The sequence below is a fragment of the Anolis sagrei genome, chromosome 3 (genome assembly GCF_037176765.1).
Source record: "Anolis sagrei isolate rAnoSag1 chromosome 3, rAnoSag1.mat, whole genome shotgun sequence".
Lineage (NCBI taxonomy): Eukaryota > Metazoa > Chordata > Lepidosauria > Squamata > Dactyloidae > Anolis > Anolis sagrei.
The window spans coordinates 126,611,910-126,637,094 of record NC_090023.1 but is presented as its reverse complement, the minus strand read 5'-3'; the positions used below and the strand labels follow the sequence as shown (position 1 = coordinate 126,637,094).

General features: G+C 38.7%; 1 protein-coding gene across 1 annotated transcript in view; it reads left to right on the top strand.

Moving 5' to 3' along the window:
• ABCC4 (ATP binding cassette subfamily C member 4 (PEL blood group)) overlaps positions 1 to 25,185 on the top strand; it is a 159,753-nt gene that overhangs the window by 17,420 nt on the left and 117,148 nt on the right. The window contains exons 2-10 of the mRNA XM_060769490.2: positions 4,135 to 4,245; positions 5,574 to 5,694; positions 7,185 to 7,415; positions 9,443 to 9,532; positions 12,011 to 12,174; positions 15,598 to 15,723; positions 15,945 to 16,194; positions 18,991 to 19,092; positions 23,438 to 23,527. Of these exons, the coding sequence (XP_060625473.2) occupies positions 4,135 to 4,245; positions 5,574 to 5,694; positions 7,185 to 7,415; positions 9,443 to 9,532; positions 12,011 to 12,174; positions 15,598 to 15,723; positions 15,945 to 16,194; positions 18,991 to 19,092; positions 23,438 to 23,527 (1,285 nt within the window). The remainder of the gene's footprint in view (positions 1 to 4,134; positions 4,246 to 5,573; positions 5,695 to 7,184; positions 7,416 to 9,442; positions 9,533 to 12,010; positions 12,175 to 15,597; positions 15,724 to 15,944; positions 16,195 to 18,990; positions 19,093 to 23,437; positions 23,528 to 25,185) is intronic.

The following is a 25,185-nucleotide window of genomic DNA, read 5'->3' as shown; positions in this document are numbered from 1 at the left end:
GGATTGATTCATGACACTGCTCCAATTACTTATCAAAAGCTTGGTCCCAAAGCCATGTCTTTAGTCCACAGGAATGGGCAACTTTCTTGAACTGCCTTAATTGAATACAGTTATATTTTCATTTGACGTTTAGGGCTTTCTTTTACTTGCAAATTGCATTTCTATTTGTTCTGCTTCAATTTACTCAGATCTGTATCTTTGGGTTTCCTAGTCAGTGTAGCAAAGACTATAACATTTAGAACAAAGGACTTCATAAAATTTAAAATTTCCACTTTATTTTTTGTTGCTTAAAATGATATTTCCTCTTTTCCAGGCTGTGTACATTTAGCAGCATAAAAAGAATACCCTGAAAAATCAATGTTAGAAACAAATTACATACAACAATAATAGTAATAAGTTATTATTAATATACATACAGTATGACACAGCAAACGAGATATTTATGCTGGATTTCATATCATAAAATCACAAGTCAAACACTTCCCAAGCGTTTAGGACTGTGTGATGTATTTTCGAATGATGTGCGCAGGTTCAAGTAAGGTGGCCTTTTGCAGATCGTGATGGGTGCCACCTTGTTGTGGTGGGAGACTTAACTGCTCCAAGGATGCTGATAGCTGTGATGGTGGTACTGTAAATACCAGCAGGTCCAACTAAGTTAGAGAGGTCTTAGCTGAGGAGTGGAACTAAGAGCACCTAACTCATTAGCACTATGGAGAAACAGATCAAAACAAAGTCTTTACTGGCTCGGTTAATGCCCAGGATAAGAAGGACCATGGTGGATGGTGCTGATTCTGGACATCCATCGACAAGTGGGCTACAGAATCAAAATATAAATGAACAATTACAGAAGTGGCAGAAATATATTATTTATTTATTTATTTACTTCTATCCCGCTTATCTCTCAAAGGGGACTCATACTTGTTAAAATATAAGTAAAGCATAGAAACTGCAACACAAATTAATCTTCAACTGCTTGAGAGAACAAAGATTTGCTTATTCCCTGCTTGAATGGCACCATTCCTGTGGTCACCAGGTCATTAGCAAACTCTAACAGAGAAGGGCTCTTTCAGAATTATTTTATGGTAAAAGAAATTTGATGTACTGTGGATGAATCTTCAGCAGAGCTTTTACAGAAGATATAAAATAACACAAAGATTCATGTGGATGGATTATTTTCGTTGTTACTTCATAACTGTAATTTTGCTACTGTTATGAATTGTAATGTAAATATCTAATATGCAGGATATATTTTCATTAACTGGACCAAATTTGGCATAAATACCCAATATGCCCAAATTTGATTACTGATGGAGTTTTGGGGGGGGGGGGCGTAGTAGGGATTGATTTTGTCATTTGGGAGTTGTAGTTGCTGGGATTTATAGTTCACCTACAATCAAAGAGCATTTTGAACTCCACCAATGATGGAATTGAACCAAATTTGGCACACAGAACTCCCATGATCAACAGAAAATACTGGAAGGTTTTGGTGAGCATTTACCTTGAGTTTGGAAGTTGTAGTTCACCTACATCCAGTAAGCACTGTGGACTCAAGCAATAATGGATCAGGACCAAACTTGGCATGAATACTCAATATGCCCAAATGTGAACATTGGTGGAGTTTGGGGAAAGTAGACTTGACATTTGGGAGTTGTAGTTGCTGGGATTTATAGTTCCTCTACAATCAAAGAGCGTTCTAAACCCCACCAATGATAGAATTGGGCCAAACTTCCCACACAGAACCCCCATGACCAACAGAAAATACTGTGTTTTCCGATGGTCTTTGGAGACTCCTCTGATATTCCCTCATAACCCCCCCCCCTCAGGGTCCTGACCCCCAGGTTGAGAAACACTGTCTTACAAGGTATTGGTTTAACATTTGATTTGCTAGTAAATCTGTTTGTTTAAAATAATCTTTATTAGTTTTAGGTAAAAAAATATACAGTATCTGGTCGGGTAGGTATAGGAAGGGGGGGGATAAGAGGTGGGGGTAGAGGGGGAATAGTATTATAGAGGGAGTAGAGTGGGGGAGATGCTTTTGGTAGTTGTTTGGGATAAGGGGTGTGGCAGGTGTAGAAAAGGAAATTAGGAAAATCACTGTGAGGAAAAGGGGTGTGTGTGATAGGTGTGTATCTGACGTTGACTTCCCGGTATCTTCTGGAGGTTCTTCCTCTTCCTTCGTTCCTTCTTTCTTCTAGACTACTCCTCTCTCTTCTCTCTTCCGCTCTCCCCCTTTTGTTTTGTTTACCACTTTTTCATGTAATTATTCTCATATTTTTTTCTTCTATCAAGTATGTTGTTACTTGTTTCCAATCAGTTTCTATTGATGGAGTGCCCCTTTTTTTTGAAAGTATGTAAGTTAATTTGTCCATATTTCTTATATCCAGGATCTTTGTAAGCCATTCTTCTTCTCCCGGAGGTTCTTTTTCCTTCCAATGTTTTGCATATATTATTCTGGCCGCGGTTGTTAAGAGAAATAGGATTTTGTCCTTGTTCTTCTCCATTTTTATGTCGTGAATCCCTAATAGAAATGTTTCTGGTTTCAGGGGTATATTCATCTTTAGGATTTTTTGTAATGATTTTTGTATACTTTTCCAATAGTTTATTGCTTTTGGGCATGTCCACCATAGGTGGTAATATGTCCCTTCATGTTTTCTACATTTACAGCATTTTGTATTCGTGGTTTTGTTGAATTTCCCAATCTTGTGTGGGGTTATATACCACCTATATGCTATCTTAAACCAATTTTCTTTTAAGTTCCATCGCTTTCGTGTATTTTAATTTCTTATTCCATATTTCTTCCCATTGTTCTTTCCTTATCTCTCTTCTTAGGTTTTCTTTCCACTTTTTCATGTATGTTTTCTCCTTTTCTATATCTCCTTCTTCTTCTAGTAATTTCTTGTATATCTTTGAGATTAACTTATTTTCGGTTTGCATTATCCTGTCCCAGAAATTTGTGCCTTCTTCAAATCCTTTTTCTCTGTCTAACGTAAAGTGTTCTTTAATTTGCTCATACTGGTACCATGATATTCTATTGTTAATATTTTTTAATTCTTGTTGAGTTTTGATCTTGAATTCTCCATCTTCCTTTTTTATTATGTCCTTATACTTGGGCCAATCATTCCATCCTAATATTCTTCTTTGGGAGGCCTCAAGTGGTGATAGCCATAACGGAGTTTTTTTGTATAGTTTATCTTTGTATTTATTCCATACTTTGATTAGTGATGATCGCACAAAGTGGTTGCTGAAATGTTTTTCTTTTCTTGCTTTATCATAGCCTAGGTAGGCATGCCTAGTAAATCTGAGCAACTATGTCGAGATTTGCTAGTAAATCTGAGCAACTATGTCGAGAAATGATGCATGTCTAAAAAGTGTCATGAAATGCTTGGAAAACTTCGGACTAGAGGGTGAGAATATATGGCTCCCCAGAAGTTGTTGAAGTGCTGTTTCCATTAGCCCTTGCTGACATGCAGAATGGTAAATGATTATAGGAGTTATAGTCCAAGAATATCTGGTGGTTACCTATTTTCCTGCTCTGGTTGGGATCATTACAAATATTCAATCAATCAATTGGTAGACTAAGTATTGTTTTTGGTGTATGACCTACCCTTACTTAAATACTACTTCGAACAGCTTTGCTAAGTTGTTTATGGCTTCACAGTCTTTACCAGCCTTTCGTAGGACAAGAATTAATCATCTCCATGAATCTGGAGACCAATTTTCCACCAGGGAACCCACCACAGTCTACTTCTCCCCCAAAAATGATGGGAAGAAAAACAAAACAAAAACTGGGCCCTTCCTCACTATGTAATTATAGCGCTATGATTGTGCTTTAGCTGTCATGGCTGCATCCTAGGGAATTCTGGAGTTTCAGTGATGTTACAGTTCTATAATTACACAGTATAAAATGGTGCATGCAGTGGCCAGGATTCCATTTATTTTTGTATGGTTTGTGGTTAATCCCCTCCCCTAAGTGATGAGATGAAGAGGATACAGCTGTAGGATGTCCCTACCCCCCTAAAAAACGGCTGTCGGAGAGGAGCTACATGGGACTTCAACTGACATACTTCTGTTGTAGGGAAACCTCAGATAAACATTCACACCAGAATTGATTTTAAGTGTCTTATTATCCAACAGGTGGCTAAATCCATTATTTACTACTGGTCATAAACGAAAACTAGAAGAAGATGATATGTATAAAGTACTCACGGAAGATTCCTCTAAGGTGCTGGGGGAGGAGTTGCAAGGGTAAGTAGAAAACTGTGCATAGATGATGGCAGCCAGGGCCTTCTTTCTTTAGAGCTTATGCATTGCAAGGATTGCTTTCTCGGTCCAAAGCATTCAGAAGTATATGATGAGGCACATCTTGAAGAGCTAGTTTTGTTCCCAGCTTGTACTTCAGTGTGTGTGTTAAAAGTGTTTGTTTTGGGCAGACTTTACGTTCCCATTTTTGTGTCCCATTGATGTGTCATTAGTTTTTTTTTTATAGATCTTCTTTCATGGTATTTTATTTATTGTGTCAGAAGTGAATTGAGGGTACAGTTGTAATGTATTTAAAAACACAAACAAAGTTCAAAACTTGGTAGAATACTAAATGTCATTTGACCAGTAGCTGACCACTTGGAGTGCCTCTAGTGTTGCTACAAGAAGATCCTCCATTGTGCATGTGGCAGGGCTCAGGTTGCATTGTAATAGGTGGTCTGTGGTTTGCTCTTCTCCACACTTGGATGTCGTGAACTCCACTTGGTAGCCAATTTCTTAAGGTTGGCTCTGCATCTCATAGTGCCAGAGCGCAGTCTGATCAGAGACTTCATAGTGGAAGCAATTTCATGGTGGAAGTAATTAAAGTTTGGTGTTGTAAGTCTCTCTCTTCCTGTACTCCTTATTTTCCTTTATATGTGGAGGAGGACCACAAATGTCCTTCACCTGTAAAAGTTCTCCTACACCTTTGAGAATTGTGGGGTTTTTTTTGAGGTTCTCAAATTTTAAGTCCTAAGAAGTTGGTGGGTTAACTACATGGATCTGGTGTTCTCATCTTCCTTCTCTGCTGTGCATGTAAAGCATACACTGGAGGGGAACACCTAAATAAAGTTTTTGAACTATGGTATATACAAAAGCTTTCTCTGAACTGAGAAAGTAAAAACGTTGATGCTCTTTCTTCCTAACAATAAAATCCCTTCAAAATGTATTTCTTCTTTGATCTACAAAGACAATGGTGTAAGATTTGTGCATGGATTGATATCACCTATCACCTCAAGCTTATCACGTCTATTCTGGAATTGGAGTCCATTCAACTTTGGCCCTTTGAATGAGAAACTTCCCAGTCAGCCAATCTTTCACAGCCCTTTCGAAGTCTTGCAAGCTTGGGGCTGTGAATTCCTTGATTAACTTTATCCATCTGGAGTTAGGTCTTCCTCTTTTCCTGTTGCCTTGTATCTTGTCAAGCATTATTGTTTTTGTACTGAGCTGTGTTTTCTCATGATATGGCCAAAGTACGACAGGCTTAATGCAGTTCTCTCTTTGTTCCTTGTCCCAGTATTCTCCTCTAACTTTTACTCTTTTAAAAAATCTTACAGGTATTGGGATAAAGAGATTCAAAAGGCGAAAAAAGAAGCAAGGACGCCACACTTAACCAAAGCAATTATGCTTTGTTATTGGAAATCGTACTTTGCATTGGGATTTTTCACACTGATCGAGGTAAGAGACCAAATGTTAACAAACTGCAAAGGAGAATGTGTGAAATAGATATGTACCTGAAACCCACTTTCCTTGGCCCTTTCTGATACTTCTCATTTTAGAAAGCAAAAGATGGCAAATAGTCTTTAGCTTGTCTGACTGCAGCTGTTGATATTTGGATGTGTCACTCAGGGATGGGGAACTTTTGACTTTCCAGATGTTTTGGCTCCTCCAAGTCTGAGCCAAAACATCTGGATTCCCCTCCCAATGGTGATCAGCAGTTTGGGGAGGTATGGCTCAAAACATCTGAATTCCACTCCCAATAACTTTTGATTTAGCAGCAGTGATAGAAAGTAATTGTCTTCTTCCCGAAACACTGAGGCCCTGGTTATACTGCCATATACAGGCAGTCCCCAAGTTACAAACATCTGACTTTCAAATGACTCATAGGTAAGAACAGGGTTGAGGCAACAGGAAGTGGGAGAAATCTGCCCCAAGAAAGTGAAATCCACTTCTGGAAGAGTTTTCATAGGGAAAAGGTGTCTCCACTGAAGGTTTGTCACCAATCGTTGTTTCCTCAAGAACCCAAACTTTTCAAAATACAGTCATCACAGGGACAGAAAGTGAGTTGAAATCTTCTGGACAGTGGTACAGACAGCAAAAAAAGGTGTTAACTCTTTCCTATGCTATCCAAAGTTAACACGCACACACACATGTAGTTGGAGGTACGCTTAAAAAAATTACCTGTTCCAACTTACATACAAATTCAATTTAAGAAGAAATCTACAGAACCTATCTTGTTTGTAACCTGGGGACTGCCTGTAATACCGTTTCAGAATGCATAGAGCTGCATTATATGATAGTGTAGATTCATATTATCCAATTCAATGCAGCTAAACTATATTCTGGAACTGCATTATATGGCAATGTAGATGGGGCCTGAGAAAAACCTTAGACTCACTGAAAGGACTTTCTCTTTTGTCAGATTGTTTTTGCTTATTAGCCAATGACTTTGGAAACAGCAGTCATTGTGTATTGCTCTGCTTCTTTACTGTGAGGTCTTTCACTGCCCAGATACAATGTCTTTCAAGGCAAAAGAGGGATTTGGAACATTGGCCATAAACACATATTTTCCTGAAACAGGACAACATGTATGTACAAGATTTTGCTTGAGTTTTACATGTGTAAAGCAGACTTCCAAGAGAAGGCTGCGTAATTGGGCAAATTGCACTTGCCTGGCAGTTTATGACCAGGTGTGGACACCTCACATATTGGCAAATAATGTTGAGAAAAAGAATAAGTGTGTATGAGAGAGAGCTAGGATCACACCATAGTGACAAAGAAACTGATTTGTGAACCACATGTTTCTAGTTCTGGATCTCAGAGCTGTCCTACTTAGCCAAGCTTTTGTTGCTTTTGGCTTTATTCCTGCAAACACGGGATATGTGGAAGGCGTTTGTTGCACTTTCTTTAAAGCCCCCACTCCCTTTTTTCTTCTTTCTCCTCTTTAGGAAGCATTCCATGTTATTCAACCAGTGTTGCTGGGAATGATGATTGCTTATTTTGAAAACATTGGCACCCTCAATGACGACGAGCATTCTTTGAAATATGCCTACATCTCTGCAGCAGCTTTGTCTCTGTGTACTATTCTTTTGGCCATCTCTCATCACCTGTACTTCTATCACGTGCAACGGGCTGGCATGAAGCTGAGAGTAGCCATGTGCCATATGATTTATCGTAAGGTAGGTACACTTTGTGAACAAACAGGAGATTTATATACGCAGGAACTTGACTAGAGTGAATTATGTGGGGAAATTGCCTCCTATGGATGACCTGGAAGGCAAAGACTAGAAGTACATGGTGTTCCTCAGCTGCATATTCAGCTGTATTGAGAGTATTCAGACAATACACCACTGTGTCAATCTGTACAGTAAGAAGTTTTCATCTCAAAAGAATTGCTATGGTAGCATTGCCATGAGGTCAGGGTAAACAGATAATGTCGAACTTCTTGTCCTTCATTTTATGCAAAACAGCTTAGAAAAGAACAAGGTAGCCCAAGCTGTAATGATGCTTCTGGTGTTATAGCTGTGTTGGGGGAAAACTTATTCTGGTTTCTCAAGTAGAAGCCAGAAGTAGAGGGTGAATTTTGCGAAGAATTTCTCTTCCACGCTGGAGCAAAATAGAGAGGCAGAAACATTACTGTCATTGAGGAATTCATGTATTATTCTTTTAAAATTATTGCTTGTATTTTGGAGTCACTCTTTTCATTTTCTCCCTTGATAGTAATAGTGGTATGGCTTGATATACTTTTAGTCTTTTTAAATTATCCTTACTGTTTTCAGCTGTTTGAGATTGATGTTATGGCATACTGCTCAGAGAGCTTCAAGTTAAGGGCGGGATATAAATATTTACAGAAATAAAATAGTCATCCTGTGTTAAATAAATGTTATACTGTCTGTGCAAATAGATTAGAACAATAAGCAACAAAAAAGCAGGCCTGAATTCACACCTGAAACATTGTAGTTTGCATATTGCAGTTTGCAAGTGGTCTTCTGTGGAGGAAGATGATTTCTTACCTCCATACACGGTTTGCAGAAAGCCCCCTTGAACAATATAGTCACTCATATTGCTAAGTGAGGATTATTGCCCCTGGCTTGGCTGGGATCGCTTTGAAGAAGGAATAATAATAATAATCTTTATTTTTACCCTCTCTCTCTCCCTGAGGAGACTCAGGGTGGCTTCCAAACCTTGAGCAATGTTTTCTTTGTGCATTATGTTCCTCCTTCCATGCTGTGGTTGCACTTTTTCAGAGGTTGGACAGTAGTGATTAGAGAAGACACACACAACATATTGGCTCAGATCATCTTGTTTCTCTAATTGTTTCACTTATCTGGGACAGGCAGTTTTATTGTATGCTTCCTTCAGGAGCTGTTGTACAGTTGCATTGGAGAACCTAGCAACTCTGGCTCAATTTCCATGGCCTTCTATCTTCTGCTGCCGCTATCTGTGTTGGCGTAGTTAACATTATTGCAGGCATGAGTAGAGTTCCCATCTTTGTCTTCTCTCTCAGATGAAATTCTTAGCTAAACTTGGACCTTGCTTTTGGTGGAAAAGTAATTGATTTATCCTCTTACATTAGGGGTGTCACTTATTTTAATTGAGCGCCATCTCCGCATTATGGTTGCCTCAGTGGCTTTGAATCAATGGATGGAGACCAGTTCTATTTTTTTACAACCTGATTGGTGCTATTTTGTTTATTCCAGTTTGGGCCCCTAGAATGACAACTCCCATCATTTTGATTGTCCATCATGCAGACTGGCGATAATGGGAATTGCAGCCTAACAGCACAAGTGACTCTGAGGTTGGGAAAAGTTAAAGGGCATTTTAAAGCCAGACATCATATCCTTGTATCTAAATTCAAACCCCATTATTCTGACAAAACAGAACAAACTGCAGCCTTCCAGATGTTGCTGTATCACTGTTCCTATCAGCTCTAGTTATGATGTCTAATGATGAGGAATATGGGAGTTGTAGTCCAGTATCTGGAGGCCACATAAAATTACAGGGTGGGCCGGATTTGACCCGCAGGCTTTTAGTTGAGACAGTTGTGTCTTACATGGTCTGCAAGAAGTGATGCTTGATGGATATAGGTCAAAAAGGGTATTTTTTTTTTGCAGCTTATAAAATCATGGCTTTGGCAGTCTATAAAATGTTGCTATTAAAATATTGCACAGTATAACTTTCAGGCACTTTCCCTCTTTCTTTTTAGGCACTTCGTCTGAGTAATACAGCCATGGGAAAAACTACAACTGGTCAAATTGTAAACCTTTTGTCAAATGATGTGAATAAATACGATCAGGTAAGCTCCATTAATACTCACCTTTGTTTGTGGACAATTAACCAGAATTCTTCTGGATAACAGTTTATGTTTCTTGGCTGCAAAGGATGAGTTAATAGGTTTTTTTTTTTAAAAAAAAAAATCCCTGTGTGTAAGTGCAAAATAAGGCCACATTTTTGCTTCAGGCACTGTTGTCTTAAAGAACCCGTTCTTTGATTGATCATGGATTTCAGTGAAGTATGAAATCCAAAAAGTTGAAGGGATGGTGTGCAGAATGTGGTCTGAATAAGGCTTTATTGTTGGCAAACTTTATTCATATGTATTTATTCATATGGTTTGAGTTGCCTTTTGAACGGATCTTGAGCGCTGTAAAAATACCCCAATTTCTGAAAACTTCTATGAGAGCTTTCAGTTCATCCACGTTTGGCACAGTGGTACTTGGTAACAGGTGGAAGGGGTTCTTGGATTGTTAGCGAATTTTAATTACCCTGTATATTCACATATAAGTCTAGATATTTTAGTCAAAAAAGATCAACCCTAAAAACTCGGCTGACTTATCCACAGATCAGTGTAACACTATGCCTTAACTCTCATCAAAAAGAGACCTGTCCCTATCTCTAAGTAGATCAAAGGGAAGAGCTTAGTTCATCCTGGGAGAAGCTCAAAGAAGTACCAACCCCCGCTACTGCCTCTACCATGGTGCCATTTCTGCCCTTTTTGAATGCCTGGGCAGGGAAGTGGCAGTGGCAGCCAGAAGCAGCTGGCCTCCACAGGTGGCATTAGTGCTTTTCTCTCTCCGTGGTTGATCCTTAACTTATCAATGAGTTATATCAAAATCCATAATTTCGGCTCCAAACCCTGCTCTTGAAGTTGATTTATACATGAGTATAGAGTTTAATATAGCATTGTTGTTGTCAGTTTGTGCCTTAATCATGTCATAGGCCCCTGAGACAACATGACCATTCATGGTGGTATGAGCTTCTTGGAACTGGTTTTCAAAAAAGTAAATATTCCAACCTCATATAAGTAGTTATTTTAATTAAATTTTCTGATTCTCTAGTGAATCAGTGTTGTTGCTCTATCACATGTTTCATGGACAAGTCCTGGCATTACAAACTGATTGTTTATCAAGATTCCTGGTGTATATACATGTGTCTTAGCCTGCTGAGAAGGCCCTCTTGGTATTGAGACAGACTATATTTTGTATGACAGATAGTGCATTGAGGCTATCTTAGGCTTTTAGTAATAAGGATGGTACAACAAGATCATATAGTCTTCTGAACTTTTGGTGCCTTGAAGACTATAAGCAGGAAATACTGGAAGCTAAATCCTTCACTATGGAATGGAAAGACATGGGGGTGGGGGGAGGATATTCATCAGGACTGCTCAGAGCTGGTAAGATGCATGATCCCCTGCTCCAGTATTCCTACACACCACATGTTACTACTCAAAGGTTTAACCTAGAGCAGTGGTTCTCAACCTGGGGTCCCCAGATGTTTTTGGCCTACAACTCCCAGAAATCCCAGCCAGTTTACCAGCTGTTAGGATTTCTGGGAGTTGAAGGCCAAAAACATCTGGGGACCCCAGGTTGAGAACCACTGACCTAGAGTGCAAGAGACTGAAAATCAATGCAAAACATTTATCAGAATAAGCTTCTTGGAAGTTGCTCACAGGCTGCAGAACTCCCTTCGATGATAGATTAGGCTTCCCCTTTCACTCTTGATTCCACTAGTAGACTAAGATCTTTCTGTTTATCTGCTGTACTTTATTATCCTAGTTATATCCTATATCTAGGTATACAACACCTACATGATGCTTCAGTGTCAAACTATAGGAATGCAGCTGGACATTCAGCACTGCTACAGTTGCTTAACAAGCATTTTTACAGTTTTCCTAAAAGAATAACATGCCACAGTAGTAAATAAGGAAGTATGTGTCCACTGTGCTTATTTCAGCTGTGACTAAAACACTTTGGAACAAGCCTGAATGTGTATTTCTTCAAGATAAAATTAAAAGTTATGGAGTACAAACCCAAGTTTGGGAAACAAAAGAGGGTGGGAGAAAGCAAGTTAAGTTGAAAAACAAAACAAAACAAAAAAGAGGTCAATGCAGTACAGCTTGAGCATCTCTTATCTGGAAATCTGAAATACTCCAAAATGGTTCACATGGATGGCTGAGATAATGGCAAGTTTGCTTTCTGATGGTTCAGTGTAAGCAAAGTTTGTTTTATACACAAAAGTATTATAAATATTGTGCATAAATGACCTTCAGGCATTAATTTCATGTTTGGACTTGGCTCCCATTTCTAAGAGATCTGCTTGTGTATGTAAGTGCTTTGATGGTGTATGGCAAAGGATTAAACTAGAAGGCCCTGGTGGTCTCTTCCAATTCAGTGATTCAGTGAAAGGAGATTGTAATCACTGAGTAGTGCCATCACTTTCAATTCATGTTGAAAGCTGCTTTGACTCCTGTTTCATGTGCAGTTTTTTCTTTGTGTAGGTGACTATTTTCTTGCATTACCTATGGGCTGCGCCCCTTCAAGTGACAGCCATATCTGTACTTCTTTGGATGGAAATTGGACCTGCGTGCCTTGCAGGAATGGCTGTTTTGATCATTCTCCTTCCGTTGCAATCCCTCCTTGGAAAGTTGTTCTCATCACTGAGGTATAAGGCTTGGATATCTCACGTTTTATTTGCTTCAGAGTGCTTTATAGTTCCATAACAGTACTGTTGCAATTGTCATCCATATCCATGGTCGCCCTCACTTGCACCCAGGCAAAAATAGTTTCTTTCGCAATTTGTAAGGTCTTCCAGGTAACTTTATTGTATGCTTCCCTTTGAAGTTATCATAGTGTTGCTTTGGAGGACTTAGCAAATTGTTAGAGAGGATAGTTCCCTAGGAATCTCTAGGTCTTCCAACACAATTATATAGTAAACTGAAACTGGAAATCAGGTAGTTTAATGGTGTCCAGTCATATCCACAGTTTTACATAATTGCAATCCAGTTGAGTACATGTTTTCTGCAAATACATGTTTTCTGCAAAGGACCCATAACTACGAATCCTCTGACTTGAAGGAAAACAAGTGCTGGAACTATTAGTAGTAATTTCCATTTTTTGAAATATTTTGAAGTATTGAGTAAGGAAATTCTGGATAAGTAACCTTCTGCTTTTTCAATTGGCATGCATGTTTGTAAAGATCTGTTTTGAACAAAGATGTACCATAGGATATACACGCCTTGTTGTAAGACTCATAAAATACACTCAGGGCCCTTCCACACAGCCATATAATTCAGAATATTAAGGCAGAAAAATCCCACAATATCTGCTTTTAACTGGGTTATCTGCGTCCACACTCAGATTATGTGGGATTTTCTGCCTTGATCTTCTGGAATATAGGGCTGTGCGGAAGCGCCCCAAGCCCTCCGTTTCAACTAGTGCATACAGATGGCTAGCGTGCTATTCAGTGATGTTATTGATAGCTAATTTAAGAGTCTATTTTAAAGTAAGACCAAATCAGTGTTACTGAGTGTAAAGTTGGGCTGGCATCCTGTGATTTATACATCTGTATGTCCCTTACACATAATAATGGAAGAGTTTGGATCAAAGTGTGATGTCATATTCAGTTGACATTTATTGAAGCAGAACTGAACCCACATGGGATGACCTTGTACCTTGCATATGTAGATAATCCATTTTGCATTGCAATTGTACATCTCACATTTGTTTGTACATTACTTTGCAAAGTGGTGTGATTCATGAATGCAAAATTGTCTCATAACTCCATGAGTGTAAACTTACACTTTGTCTCCTTGTTGTGGGATCTTGGCCATTACTCTTCTTTTTCCAGATATTGGAATGTGCTTTTTGTTAAAGCAGTGGTTCTCAACCTTTGGATCCCCAGATGTTTTGGCCTTCAACTTTCAGAAATCCCAACAGTTGAAGAAATGGCTGGCATTTCTGGAAGTTGTAGGCCAAAATACCTGGGGACCCATAGATTTAGAACCATTGTAAGTGATGTATTACATCTTTTTCCTAATCCAAGTGCTTTTCGCTTAGCTGACCTCTGAAATATTAAACATTTGGCAGACCTGGTTGATTCCAATCCAAGGCTCCCAGGCTTTAGAAATGATCCAGATGATGTGATGCCTTGAGCATTAAGGGGTGCGTATAGAAATGAAGGATCCTTATGACTGGATGAATAAAAGAGAAGTGCAGTGGGAACTGATCTGATCAAGAGAAACAGACCCATTTAGTCTCAACCCAGTGGCTCATTCCTATTGGACTTCGTTCATCATGAGATGATGATGATCTAGCCCATTATTATTTGCACATTCCATTATTGTCAAGCTCCAAAACACAAACTGGGCATCAAACTTAAGGACACCCTTTCCTAATACCTTCACCACTGATCTCACTAGGAAAAATCCTAGTGGTTTCTTTAGGAATATTATTTTCACAAGACTTGGAGAATCTTCCCTAGAATGAAGGAAGTTTTCAGCAGCTTTATCAGATTAATGCAGTATTTCTGCGTCCTTGAAAAAAAATCAAAGTAATTATAGATTGAACTGCAGAACTGTGGGTTAATCAGGATTTCTGAATAAACAGAGGAGATTTTTATATTCGCTAGCATCATCACATCACCAATTATATAACATTGTATGCATTTGTTGTAAAAATATGTGACATGTTTTTATCTATTTGTAAAGGTCAAGGCAGTTTTAAAACTATTTTTAGTGTCAATTTTGTCACATTACTGCACATATTGAATTCTTTTCTAAAATTGCCGAGGGCAATGTAGGCTGTATAGTCTGATTTTTGTGCTCCCTCAAACCTTTCAGACCAAAGGACGGTGTTATCAATTTATCTTTAAGGCTGTGTATTGGAGCTGTGTTCTGGTCTCTTCAGTTCAGAATTCTTTTTGCTCCAGCACATTGCTTTCTTATCAGAAAAAAGAGAAGTAGAACAACTTAGACTTCCCATCCAAACACAAATTAAAATGGGTCGTTGTGAGTTTTTTGGGCTGTATGGCCATGTTCCAGAAGCATTCTCTCCGGACGTTTCACCTGTATGACTCGATCCAGGTGAAACGTCAGGAGATAATGCTTCTGGAACATGACCATACAGCCTGAAAAACTCACAACAATTCAGTGACCCCAGTCATGAAAGCCTTTGACAATACAAATTTAAATGCCTACTTTAGGTAAATCTCGTAATGTAAAACATTTTTATCCAGCTTCTAATACCTGGTAGGACTGAGTTGTGATAGGTATTATTGCAAAGAAAATCCCTGCGTTGTGGAACATTAAACTATTTAAATATTTTTCTCTTTATCATTTTAATAATAAATAAATTTATCTACCTGAAGACCGGGTTTTTAACTTTATATCTCCCTTTCAGCGATAAACCTAATTTTAAATAGTGTGAAGTTATCAAACAAAAAGAGCCCCTGGTGGTGCAGTGGGTTAAAACTGCTGAGCTGTTGAAATTGTTGACCGAAAAGTCACAGGTTCAAATTTGGGGAGCGCCGTGAGCTCCTTCTGTCAGCCCTAGCTTCTTCCAACCTAGCAGTTTGAAAACATGCAAATAATAATAATAATACTTTATTTATACCCCGCTCCATCTCCCCCAGAGGAACTCGAGGCGGCTCACATGAGGCCACGCCCATCAGTACAGTCAACACAATATTACACAAAAGCATAACACAATATAACACCAAAGCATAACAGAACTAGAACATAAAAAAACATAAAATGCAAAACCAATATAATAAGCAACACAGCAGTATAAAATTGGGCATTAGACACACAGGATTACACGGGGCAGGGCCAAATTTAAGGATAAAAATTTTAAAACGCTGGGAGATTGGGCAATGGAAATTATTGGGGAGGGAGATCTGGGTTGAGGAAGGAATTAATTGCATGAACCATAAAATGAAGTGCTTCTGAGGTTATTTGTGCGAAATTTGGTCAGGGAGTATCTTACATTAAATCACTGAAGGCACATTGGAATAACCAGGTTTTCAGGTTCCTCCTGAAGATTGCCAACGTGGGGCTTTAATATATATATTCATTTCTTTAAATTATAGGAGCAGGACCGCAGCCTTGACAGATGTGAGGATCCGGACCATGAATGAGGTCATCGCTGGAATGCGGATCATAAAGATGTATGCCTGGGAGAAATCATTTGCTGATCTTGTCAGCAGCATCAGAAGGTGATTGTTTGTCTCAGTTAATGTTATATTTTAGTGATTTTGTCACCTCTAACTATTTTAATAACCTGAACTAGATGGGTGTCTCGTGATCCTGCAGTTACCAGTAGCTCCTACCAGTATATATACTGATTATATATAAAAATATTAGCACAGCAGATTTTTGTGTGAATGTGAAGATAAGATGCAATAATCTTATATCAATAATTATTTTATAATTTCAGAAAGGAGATTTCCATGGTTCTTAAGAGCTCTTACCTTCGGGGAATGAACTTGGCCTCTTTCTTCATTGCCAGCAAAATAACAATGTTCATGACATTCATGACCTACGTTTTACTTGGCAATGTCATCACTGCAAGCCGAGTATTTGTTGCAGTGTCGCTGTATTCGACCGTGAGATTGACGGTCACTCTCTTCTTCCCGGCGGCTATTGAGAAAGTGTCCGAAGCATTGGTCAGCAATCGACGAATAAAGGTATTGACACTCCCCAAATGACATCTGTGGGTGTAGTTATTTGCAGCATTTCAAATAATTCACAACTTCTTATCCTATTTTATACCTATGTTAGTTTTTGTGCCAGTCTCAAAGACATGTAACTTCGATTGAAGTTAGTGGGGCTTCTTGAAAATGTGCATAGGACTGTAGCCTGACCTTTTTGTATCATCGGTTTAAAAATCATAATTAAAAAGAGCCAAACACCAGTAGTAATTCTTATTGAAATGTCATTGCTTTGGTCCTCTCAATAGCAATGTTTCTGTCTGGGAGTCCTTTAATTCACGAAATTCCCAGTATTTGGCACTTTGCTTCAGATAACTTTACATATAAGAATGGTTTTAGCTAATTTGATTTCAGTGTGTGTGATCTGTGTAATATCTTTTACCATTTTCCAAATCAGGATTAATATGGTTTTCTTCATGGTCCACTGAAGTCTAAACTTTAAAGTACCGTGTACTAACCTACTGCATCTGCTCGTGGTTTGATAACTGCACAGTGGTAGATAGGAAGGTGCACCAAAGGCTCACCACTTGTGCACAGAGAATAATTGGTTGTCCTCTCCCCTCTTTGGAAGAACTTTATAAGTCCCGCAGCCTTAAGAAAGCTCAGAAGATTCTTGTGGATCCATCTCACACAGCATATTCTTTTTTTTTTTAATTATTGCCATCTGGAAGATGGTACAAGGTGACAAAGACAAGGACAAGCAGACATAGAGATAGCTTATGTCCTAGAGCTGTGAGTGTGTTGAACTCCATGGTTTCGCATTGATGTGGCATTGGGGGCTGTGTGGTGGTGGCTGGGGTGTGAAGGGACAGGTGTGTTGTTTTGTGGTGTGCGCTGGGGAAGGCATTTAATTTCGCTGTGCAATAGCACAATGACAATAAAGCTATTTTATTCTTTTTTTATTCTATTTGTATGACTTGAACAATATCAACAATTGTCCTCACTATGGTCATCTGGAGTTTTTGAGATACAGATGTGATAAGTGAACTTTGGGAAATTCTAACTGTTGTTGTGTGACTTCCAAGTTGTTACTGACTTAGCGTGAACCTAAAGCAAACTTTGTCAAAATTTCAACCCTGGTTTCCAAAATTGTAGCCCAACACTTAAACCAGTACATTGCACTGGCTCTCATGCAAGTGGATTACAAATGATTGACATACTGTATTAATACAAAGCTTCAAGGAGAGGTGGGTTAGAAATAAAATTATTCTTATTATTATTATTATTATTATTACTACTACTATTTTACTGACACAAAAATGCAGTATGTCACAACAAACAAGATATATATGCTGGATTTCGTATCACAAAATCACAAGTTGAACACTTCCCAAGCGTTTAGGACTTTGTGTGATATACTTTTGAATTATGTGCGCAGATCCAAGTAAGGTGGCCTTTTGCAGTTGACAGATCGTTCAATTTTGAGGTCCTGATAACGACTGTTGTTTTTCATCAGTTCTACAGTCACCTGATATGGCAACATCAATAATCCAAACTTTTTTCTTTTCAACAATCGTAATTTCTGGTGTATTGTGTTCCAAAACTTTGTCAGTCTGGATTCAAAAGTCCCACAGTATTTTTGCGTGTTCATTTTCCTCTACCTTTGCTGGTTTATGATCCCACCAGTTCTTTACTACTGGCAGATGGTACTTGTGACATAAGTTCCAATGAATCATTTGGGCCACAGAGTTGTGCCTCTGTTTGTAGTCCGTCTGTGCAATTTTCTTGCAGCAGCTGAGGATATGATCAATGGTTTCATCAGCTTCCTTGCACAGTCTGCATTTTGGGTCATCAGCTGATTTTTCAATCCTGGCCTTAATTGCATTTGTTCTGATGGCTTGGTCCTGGGCTGCAAGAATCAGGCCTTCTGTCTCCTTCTTCAGGGTTCCATTCGTAAGCCTTCTCCTTATCAACCTTTCCTTCAATTTCCCAAACTGCTCATGCAATGCTTTGTTGTGCCAGCTGTCAGCTCTGGTTTGTAGTGCAGTTTTTTTTGTACTTAAAATGATAATAATATTCCCCCGATGGGTTCCACCTTGTTGTGGTGGGGGGTTTAACTGCTCCAAGGATGCTGAGAGCTGTGCTGGCGGTGGTGTAACTACCAGCAGGTCCAACCAAGTCAGAGAGGTCATCGTCTTCTTCTTCTTCCTCCCCCCCCCTCCTCCTCCTCCTCTTCTTCCTCTTCTTCCTCTTCTTCCTTCTCCTCCAACACCACCACCACCATTATGTAATACGATTTTTATTCCTGGGTTATATATGTCATTTCCTATTTGTTTTTATCATAAAAACTTGGGGAAAGCTTATTAAACTGCAAAAACTTTGTTTTTGCTGGACATCCTGCAACACATTTTGCTATAGTTTTTCAATGAATATTTGATAAGAGTCTCAACCAATTCAACATAGTTTGTGGCAACCACAAAAACAAAGTTTCTGAGTGTAACAACTGCTTTCAAAGTAAGTACTGCACGATTAAATAGGAATAATACTTTCAAACTGGGAAATCACATTTCCCCCGATTTTGTTACTTAGTGTTATTATTAAGATGGTTGGACTCTCCATTTCCTTGTCCTTGAATTAGTTTATCTACTAGTTCGTTTTTGGACTATAACTCGCAGAATTGCCTATCTTTACATTTCTGGTGTATGTCATAGGGAATGCATCACAAATGAGATTATAGTAATTGATTTGGTTAATTTAATTTAAAGAGAGATTTTGGATGATTTTCCTTTCCCCTTTATGTGGTCTTTATGCTTTTTCTCTCCTTTGGCACAGAACTTTCTGATCCTTGATGAAGTTTCTCAGCTCACCCCACAGCTCAAAATCAACAATGAATTGTCTCTTGCTGTGCATGATTTGACTTGCTACTGGGACAAGGTAATGCCTTTTTTCATACTCCAGCATAGTAAGCATTTTTATTAGAGGCAGCATTGAATGTTACATTAAGCAAATGTGTTACTATAAGCTGTTCCAGCCAAACTGTGCAGGATTCAATCAGGGCCAGCTAACACTTCCCAACAAAGGATTCCCCCAGGCAAGAAGCATCCAGGTTTTGAAGTTGCAAGGCCATTTAATGCTAATCAAGGTGGCCAATTACAACATTCACACCTGTCTCAAACAGACAAGAGTACTTTCTCCCACCCTGGACATTATTCTAACAGACCTCACAACCCCTGAGGATGCCTGCCATAGGTGTGGGCAGAAGGTCAGGAAAGAATGCTTCTGGAACATGGCCATACTGCCCGGAAAACTCACAGCAACCCACGTGCAGGAATATTCATCAGTTAGAAATGGACCTCCTTCCCAACCTACAAAAAAGGAGTCATATACTAGGGCAGCTGGGTGAAGTTACAAATTTTCATGGCAGATCCTCTTACAGCTTTTCCTTGCCTTTAAAATAGAAGTTTCTTTCTTTTACATTACTTCCAAAGCTTTTTGTCTCATCTCCCCATCAAACACAGATATAACTACTGTAGCATTTATGAGTTTAACACTATAAAACTACAGCCAGTCCTCAAAAAATATGCAAAACAAAACAGGGAGAAAAGTAGTCCAGTCAAACAAAGAAGTGAGTGTAAATACAATAATATTTGGAAAATAATTGTCCACAAAATAAGAGAATTCTTAACCCAAAACTTCCAAAGTCAATAAGTAAACCATGTAACTAGAGCACAGGCAGTGTACAACAGACAATTATATCCCAAAACTGAATGTAATATATACAATATCGTAACAGCAGCAGAGGACTATCATAAAGTCAATGCAAAGTAAAATATAAGGAATTAAAGTTAATAATATACATGAAAAACAAGGTAGTATTATTGGAATAACATTTAAGAAAGTGTTTGAAACACTTGGAAACATAGACCAAAACAGTCAAGATGGTGATGAATTGTGACTCCATTCACTGGAGAAGTTGATAGTCTTTTCTGAGTTCACTTGCTAAACAAAGTCATATTGGTCTGATCTGAGTGGAATGGCATCCTGTAATTGGACTCTGGAAAGATACAGGAGTTGCTTTATGTTTTGGATTCACATTGAATGAGTAATAGTGCCATTCAATGGAATGAGTTCTGTAAAAATGTTTATAAAGTTGGCCCCCCACATCTGTGGGTTTGGCTTTTGCGGATTTGTTTATTCATGGAATTGATTAGAGTATTCAACTTGATGATCAGCTTTCTCCCATCAAGGAATCTTTCTCTCTAGGAATCTCTAGATCCTGCAGGGTGAATCCATGGCCAGTTTCCAGCAGAAAGTGACCATATAGTCGTACTGGAGGACCTAAAAATTCCAAGGGAGCTGTTTTTTTCAGATGAAAAAAATAGCTGTTTTTATTTGTGGTTTTTCATTTTGATGGGGTTTTTGACAGAGGGTTGTAGCCCAAATGAAGCCTGTGGGTAGAATTCAGGGATAAAAGAAAAGTCTATAAGGGTTCTGGCTGAGGGCATGAAATGCAAAAAGGAGAACTCCTACCATCAGTGATGTTGTGTTCCTTAAAGCAGGAGATGTGGGCCTACAAAAATATGCCTGGGCTGTTGATCTAAGTGGATTTGTGTGCACTGTTCTGGTTTGTGACAAAGTTTGGAGAAGTTTCACTATTGGACCGCAACTCTCAGAATGCCACTCTCAGCACAGCCTTTGGAAATATAGCAAGTGGAAGCTTTTGTATGTTGACATTCATTATTCCCTGATTGCTTACTTATACAAGGCAAGCTTGAGAAGGCAGTGCCGCCAATTATTGAAGTTTTGTTTGGGCACCACTTTGCTGAGCATATGGTGTATTGCTTGGCGTGTTTTCTCATCTTGAAAGGCATTCTTGGTTACTCTTTTTGCTCTGTTCTCAAATGATTCAATTATATTTGGATTGCTCTCTTACTTGGCTGAGACTGGAATACTTCCCATGTAGTCAGTACTTGATCAGAGCAGAAAGCACAAAGATGGTGTTCAGCCAGATGGATTGTGTGTTATTTGAACTGGCAACTGGTTTAAAAACGTGTTCTTGCTGCCATCTTGTGGATATTTTATATATAGTGCTGAAGAAGGCCAGTATTCCCTCAAATCAAAGCCATTTATGACATATTGTTCTATGTTGAAGGCCTGTATTTTTTGAATAGTTGTATTGACATCGCTCAATCAAGTATTTAGTGGCTAGTAAAGAGAAACCATTGGGCTGGTTGAGCCATAACGTCAACTCATACTTTAGTATTCTAAGAAGGAGATACTTTATCCAATGTGACTATAAAGAGCAGTATAGAAGTTTGTAATTTTTATTGACTGTGGCATGTTGAGTAATTCAAAATTGACTAAATACTGTTAGTCTTTACTATTGTTAATGAAATGAAATATCAGTGTATGGTCTTATTTCCACTGACCATGGATTCACCATGATTAGTCATGGCATATTTATTTATTTATTAATGCGCTTGTATACCGCTAATATCTCAGCCTAAATCGGCGACTCATTGCGGTTTACAACACTTAAAAAACAACAATATTCAGTTTAAAAGTATAAAACACATATACAATACAAATTATTGGGCCACCAATAACCATCCAATGTATCTCGTAACTGGAGTCGCAATCCAAATATTGGGTTTTGGTTCATTTAAAACATTTTAATAGTCAAACTTTTAATCAAGTTTTAATGTTCACTTTGTGTATGTTTTTTAGCTGTTTTAAAATTGTAAGCCAGCTTGAGTCCCAATTTTGGGAGAAAGACAAAATACAAATCAGCCTCACTCCCACCATCTCTAAAACCAGTCCTGCTTATTTCAGTAAAAATATGTGTCTTAGGTCCATCTTTGTAAACAGAATAGTACAAAAATACATATGCAACCTAAATTTATAAAACAGAAACATACAAACTCCAAAGGAAAACACGGGGAAATGGAGGTAAGGTCAGAATGGGGAAGAATACATTTGCATTTCAATTGCACACATTTTATTTTAGTTGTAATATGTGCAAGTTGAGGTGGGGAAAGTGTGTCTTTTAGGCCACATGACATATCACGCCATACTGTAAGCCTTCCAATCCTTTGACTTTACCCAATGTATAATTTCCTGCTTTGAATAAGGCTGTTTCAATTCCCACAAATGTCTATCTCTGGTGAAAGGGCTGGCTTTAGCACAGCAGGTTAAATATGAGCTGTAGTTAAGCTTGTCAGTCAAAAGGCTGCCAGTTCAAAGCCTGGTCAGGGTGAGCTCCTGGCCTTAGCTCAGTTTCCGCCCACCTAGCAGTTTGAATGCAAAAATGTGATTAGATAAATAGGTACTGCTCATTTAAAAAGTGGGGGAAGTATTCCGAGGCACTCAGAAGGAATGCTGGCGATTCAGTCCAAAGGAGGAAGTTACGAACTAGCTCTTCGGCAGGGAGATGGAGCGACAGCACCCTCCCTGTGGTTGGAACCGAGCACAACACTTTCCAAGATACCTGAAAGCTGGGGAAAGCCAATATATATATACCTCTTATCTATGTATAATTGTCTATCTAGTTGTGTATAAAAATTGTATTGAATGTTTGCTGCATATGTATGTTCTGTGATCTGTCCTAAGAGTCTTTTGGGGTGAGAAGGGTGGAGTATAAATACTGTAAATAAATAAAGAGCCAGTAAATGAACAGTTATGTTTACATAGTCTGGTTGTAATTTTCTTTCTGAAAGATCCCCCCCCCCCCCCCCCCGCACCATAATTGTTGAGAGGCCAATATCAAGTCTATATAGGCTTCTGGGTCTCTGATTGACCATTTTCATGTTGAGCATAGTTGTTGAGAGGGTTGGATGCTTTGGGATCGAGTCAAGTTGCCCCATCTTGAGTTGATCCCTGGACCTAATGAAACTGCCCATCCTGAATTAAGGAGTCATATGTATAAGATTTCAGTAAAGGGAATTTGCTAGAGGGACCAAGAAAGGATCATGGATTTTACAATTGCTCCATTCTCATTCACATGGGCATGAGAAGAAATGGGAAAAGTTAAATCAAGTATGATGTAGAGAGACAGTGAAAATAAATGAGATTTGGGGACACAGATGATGGATAGGTTCCATGACGTTTGAAACAAAAAATGTAAGAAATTCAAGCATACAAAAGCTGGTGGATTTCTCAGGCTAGAAGAGGCCAAAGAGCTACAGGCTGAGTAAATGTTGCATGGATGGGATTCAGTACCATTTGGATCCCAATGCTCTTTGCTGCAATTAAGAAGCAGTGTTTCTTCTTGAATTTATAGACTCTGGAAATGCCTACACTTCAAAACATTGCATTTACTGTCAAACCGGGAGAGTTACTCATTGTGATTGGCCCTGTGGGAGCAGGAAAAGTAAGTCATAACTCGACATTTTACTGTGGAAAGTACCAGCCAGTCAGTTAGTCATTGTTTATTGTTTCAGCTCTGAACCACATTGATAGTGTCGTTGGAACAGCAGAAATGCAGTTTCCTAATTCTGAGGCAAGCAGAAAATGGAAGAGCCAAGTGTCTTCCTTTGCTGCTCTGTTGTAGCTGAATGCAATGGACCCCAGGTTTTTATACTTTTGTAGATTGGTGTCATTGAACTTCTCTCATCACCAGTTTCAGCCACCTTGGATAATGATAAATCTAATAGGAGTCATATCTAATTGGAGATATAATTGAAGCATCAGGTTCTGGGGACTCAAGAGTTCCCCACACTTGCTTAAGAAGAGGATTGGAGATGAAATCCTCTTGGAATTGGATATCAATTCTTGGCATCTCCCCAACTGGCTATGTGGGTTTGAGCTGCTGGTATTTTGAAATCCAACACATTTCCTATCCCTGCTTTAGAACTGTATTTTCACAACATTTTTTTAAAAGATAGTGTTTGGTACATATCCTATCTTATCTGATTTGCTGCCATTGAGCCACTCCTTTGGGCATCACGCAAATCTACTATTTACCAAAATATATGATCCTGTGCTTTTCTTTTCCATTGCTGGCTGAATAGCTTAACCATTGGTTTGTCTCATCGAGTATGAGGTCTGCCCAAGGGCCACTTGTGGTCTCTTAGTTCATTAGTCGACATATGCGGTATCTAAATTCCAAAATTTACAACAAATCAGATTGCTGATACAATATAGTCTTTGATGGCATTATGCTAATTGTTTTGGATATGTCTTATGTGCAGTTCTTATTGGCAATGTACTGAACTCTGTGGTAAGTAGTATTGTGTTAAAGGAAACATTTGACCAGAACTTGATGTTTGTGTATTGACTTGTTAAACTGAAATATACACTGACTTGGTCCCTCTATACCAGTGGTTCTCAACCTGGGGTCCCCACATGTTTTTGGCCTACAACTCCCAGAAATCCCAGCCAGTTTACCAGCTGTGAGGATTTCTGGGAGTTGTAGGCCATAACACCTGGGGACCCACAGGTTGAGAACCACTGCTCTATACTCTTTTTTTTCTCTGAATGACATACCCTGGTTGGAGATTTCCTACATTAATTAGGTCATTTTCCCCTAAGAACTAGGAAACTCTGTTATTTAGGTTCCAAAATGGTGTTTTGATATTGATTTCAAATGTTTCGTTCTTATTCAGTTTGCTGTGTTTATTTGAACATGAGTAACTTTGGAAGCTTTCAAAGGTAGCATGTTAAGAAAGAAGCAGTGACTGACAATAAGAGGGTGGAACGTATGGGCACAAGACTGGATCATTCTGTATTTCAACTTGACAAACTAGGATGAGTAAAGGTGGTCCTCTGCATTCATGGGTTCAGCATCCACAGATTAAATCAACTTCAACTTGGAAAATGCAGAGAAAAAAAATCCAAAAAACCATTTTTTTGCAACATTGGCACTATAACTGTTGTGTATGTTGGCATGCCATACTATCGCCTCCTGCCATTTCACAGATCCTTAGGCTCCCTCCTGCACCCGTGTGATTTTTTGCTGTTTTGTATAAGGCACACTATTTTACTATGCCATTTTATATAATGTAATTTGATCATCATGAGTCAGCATTT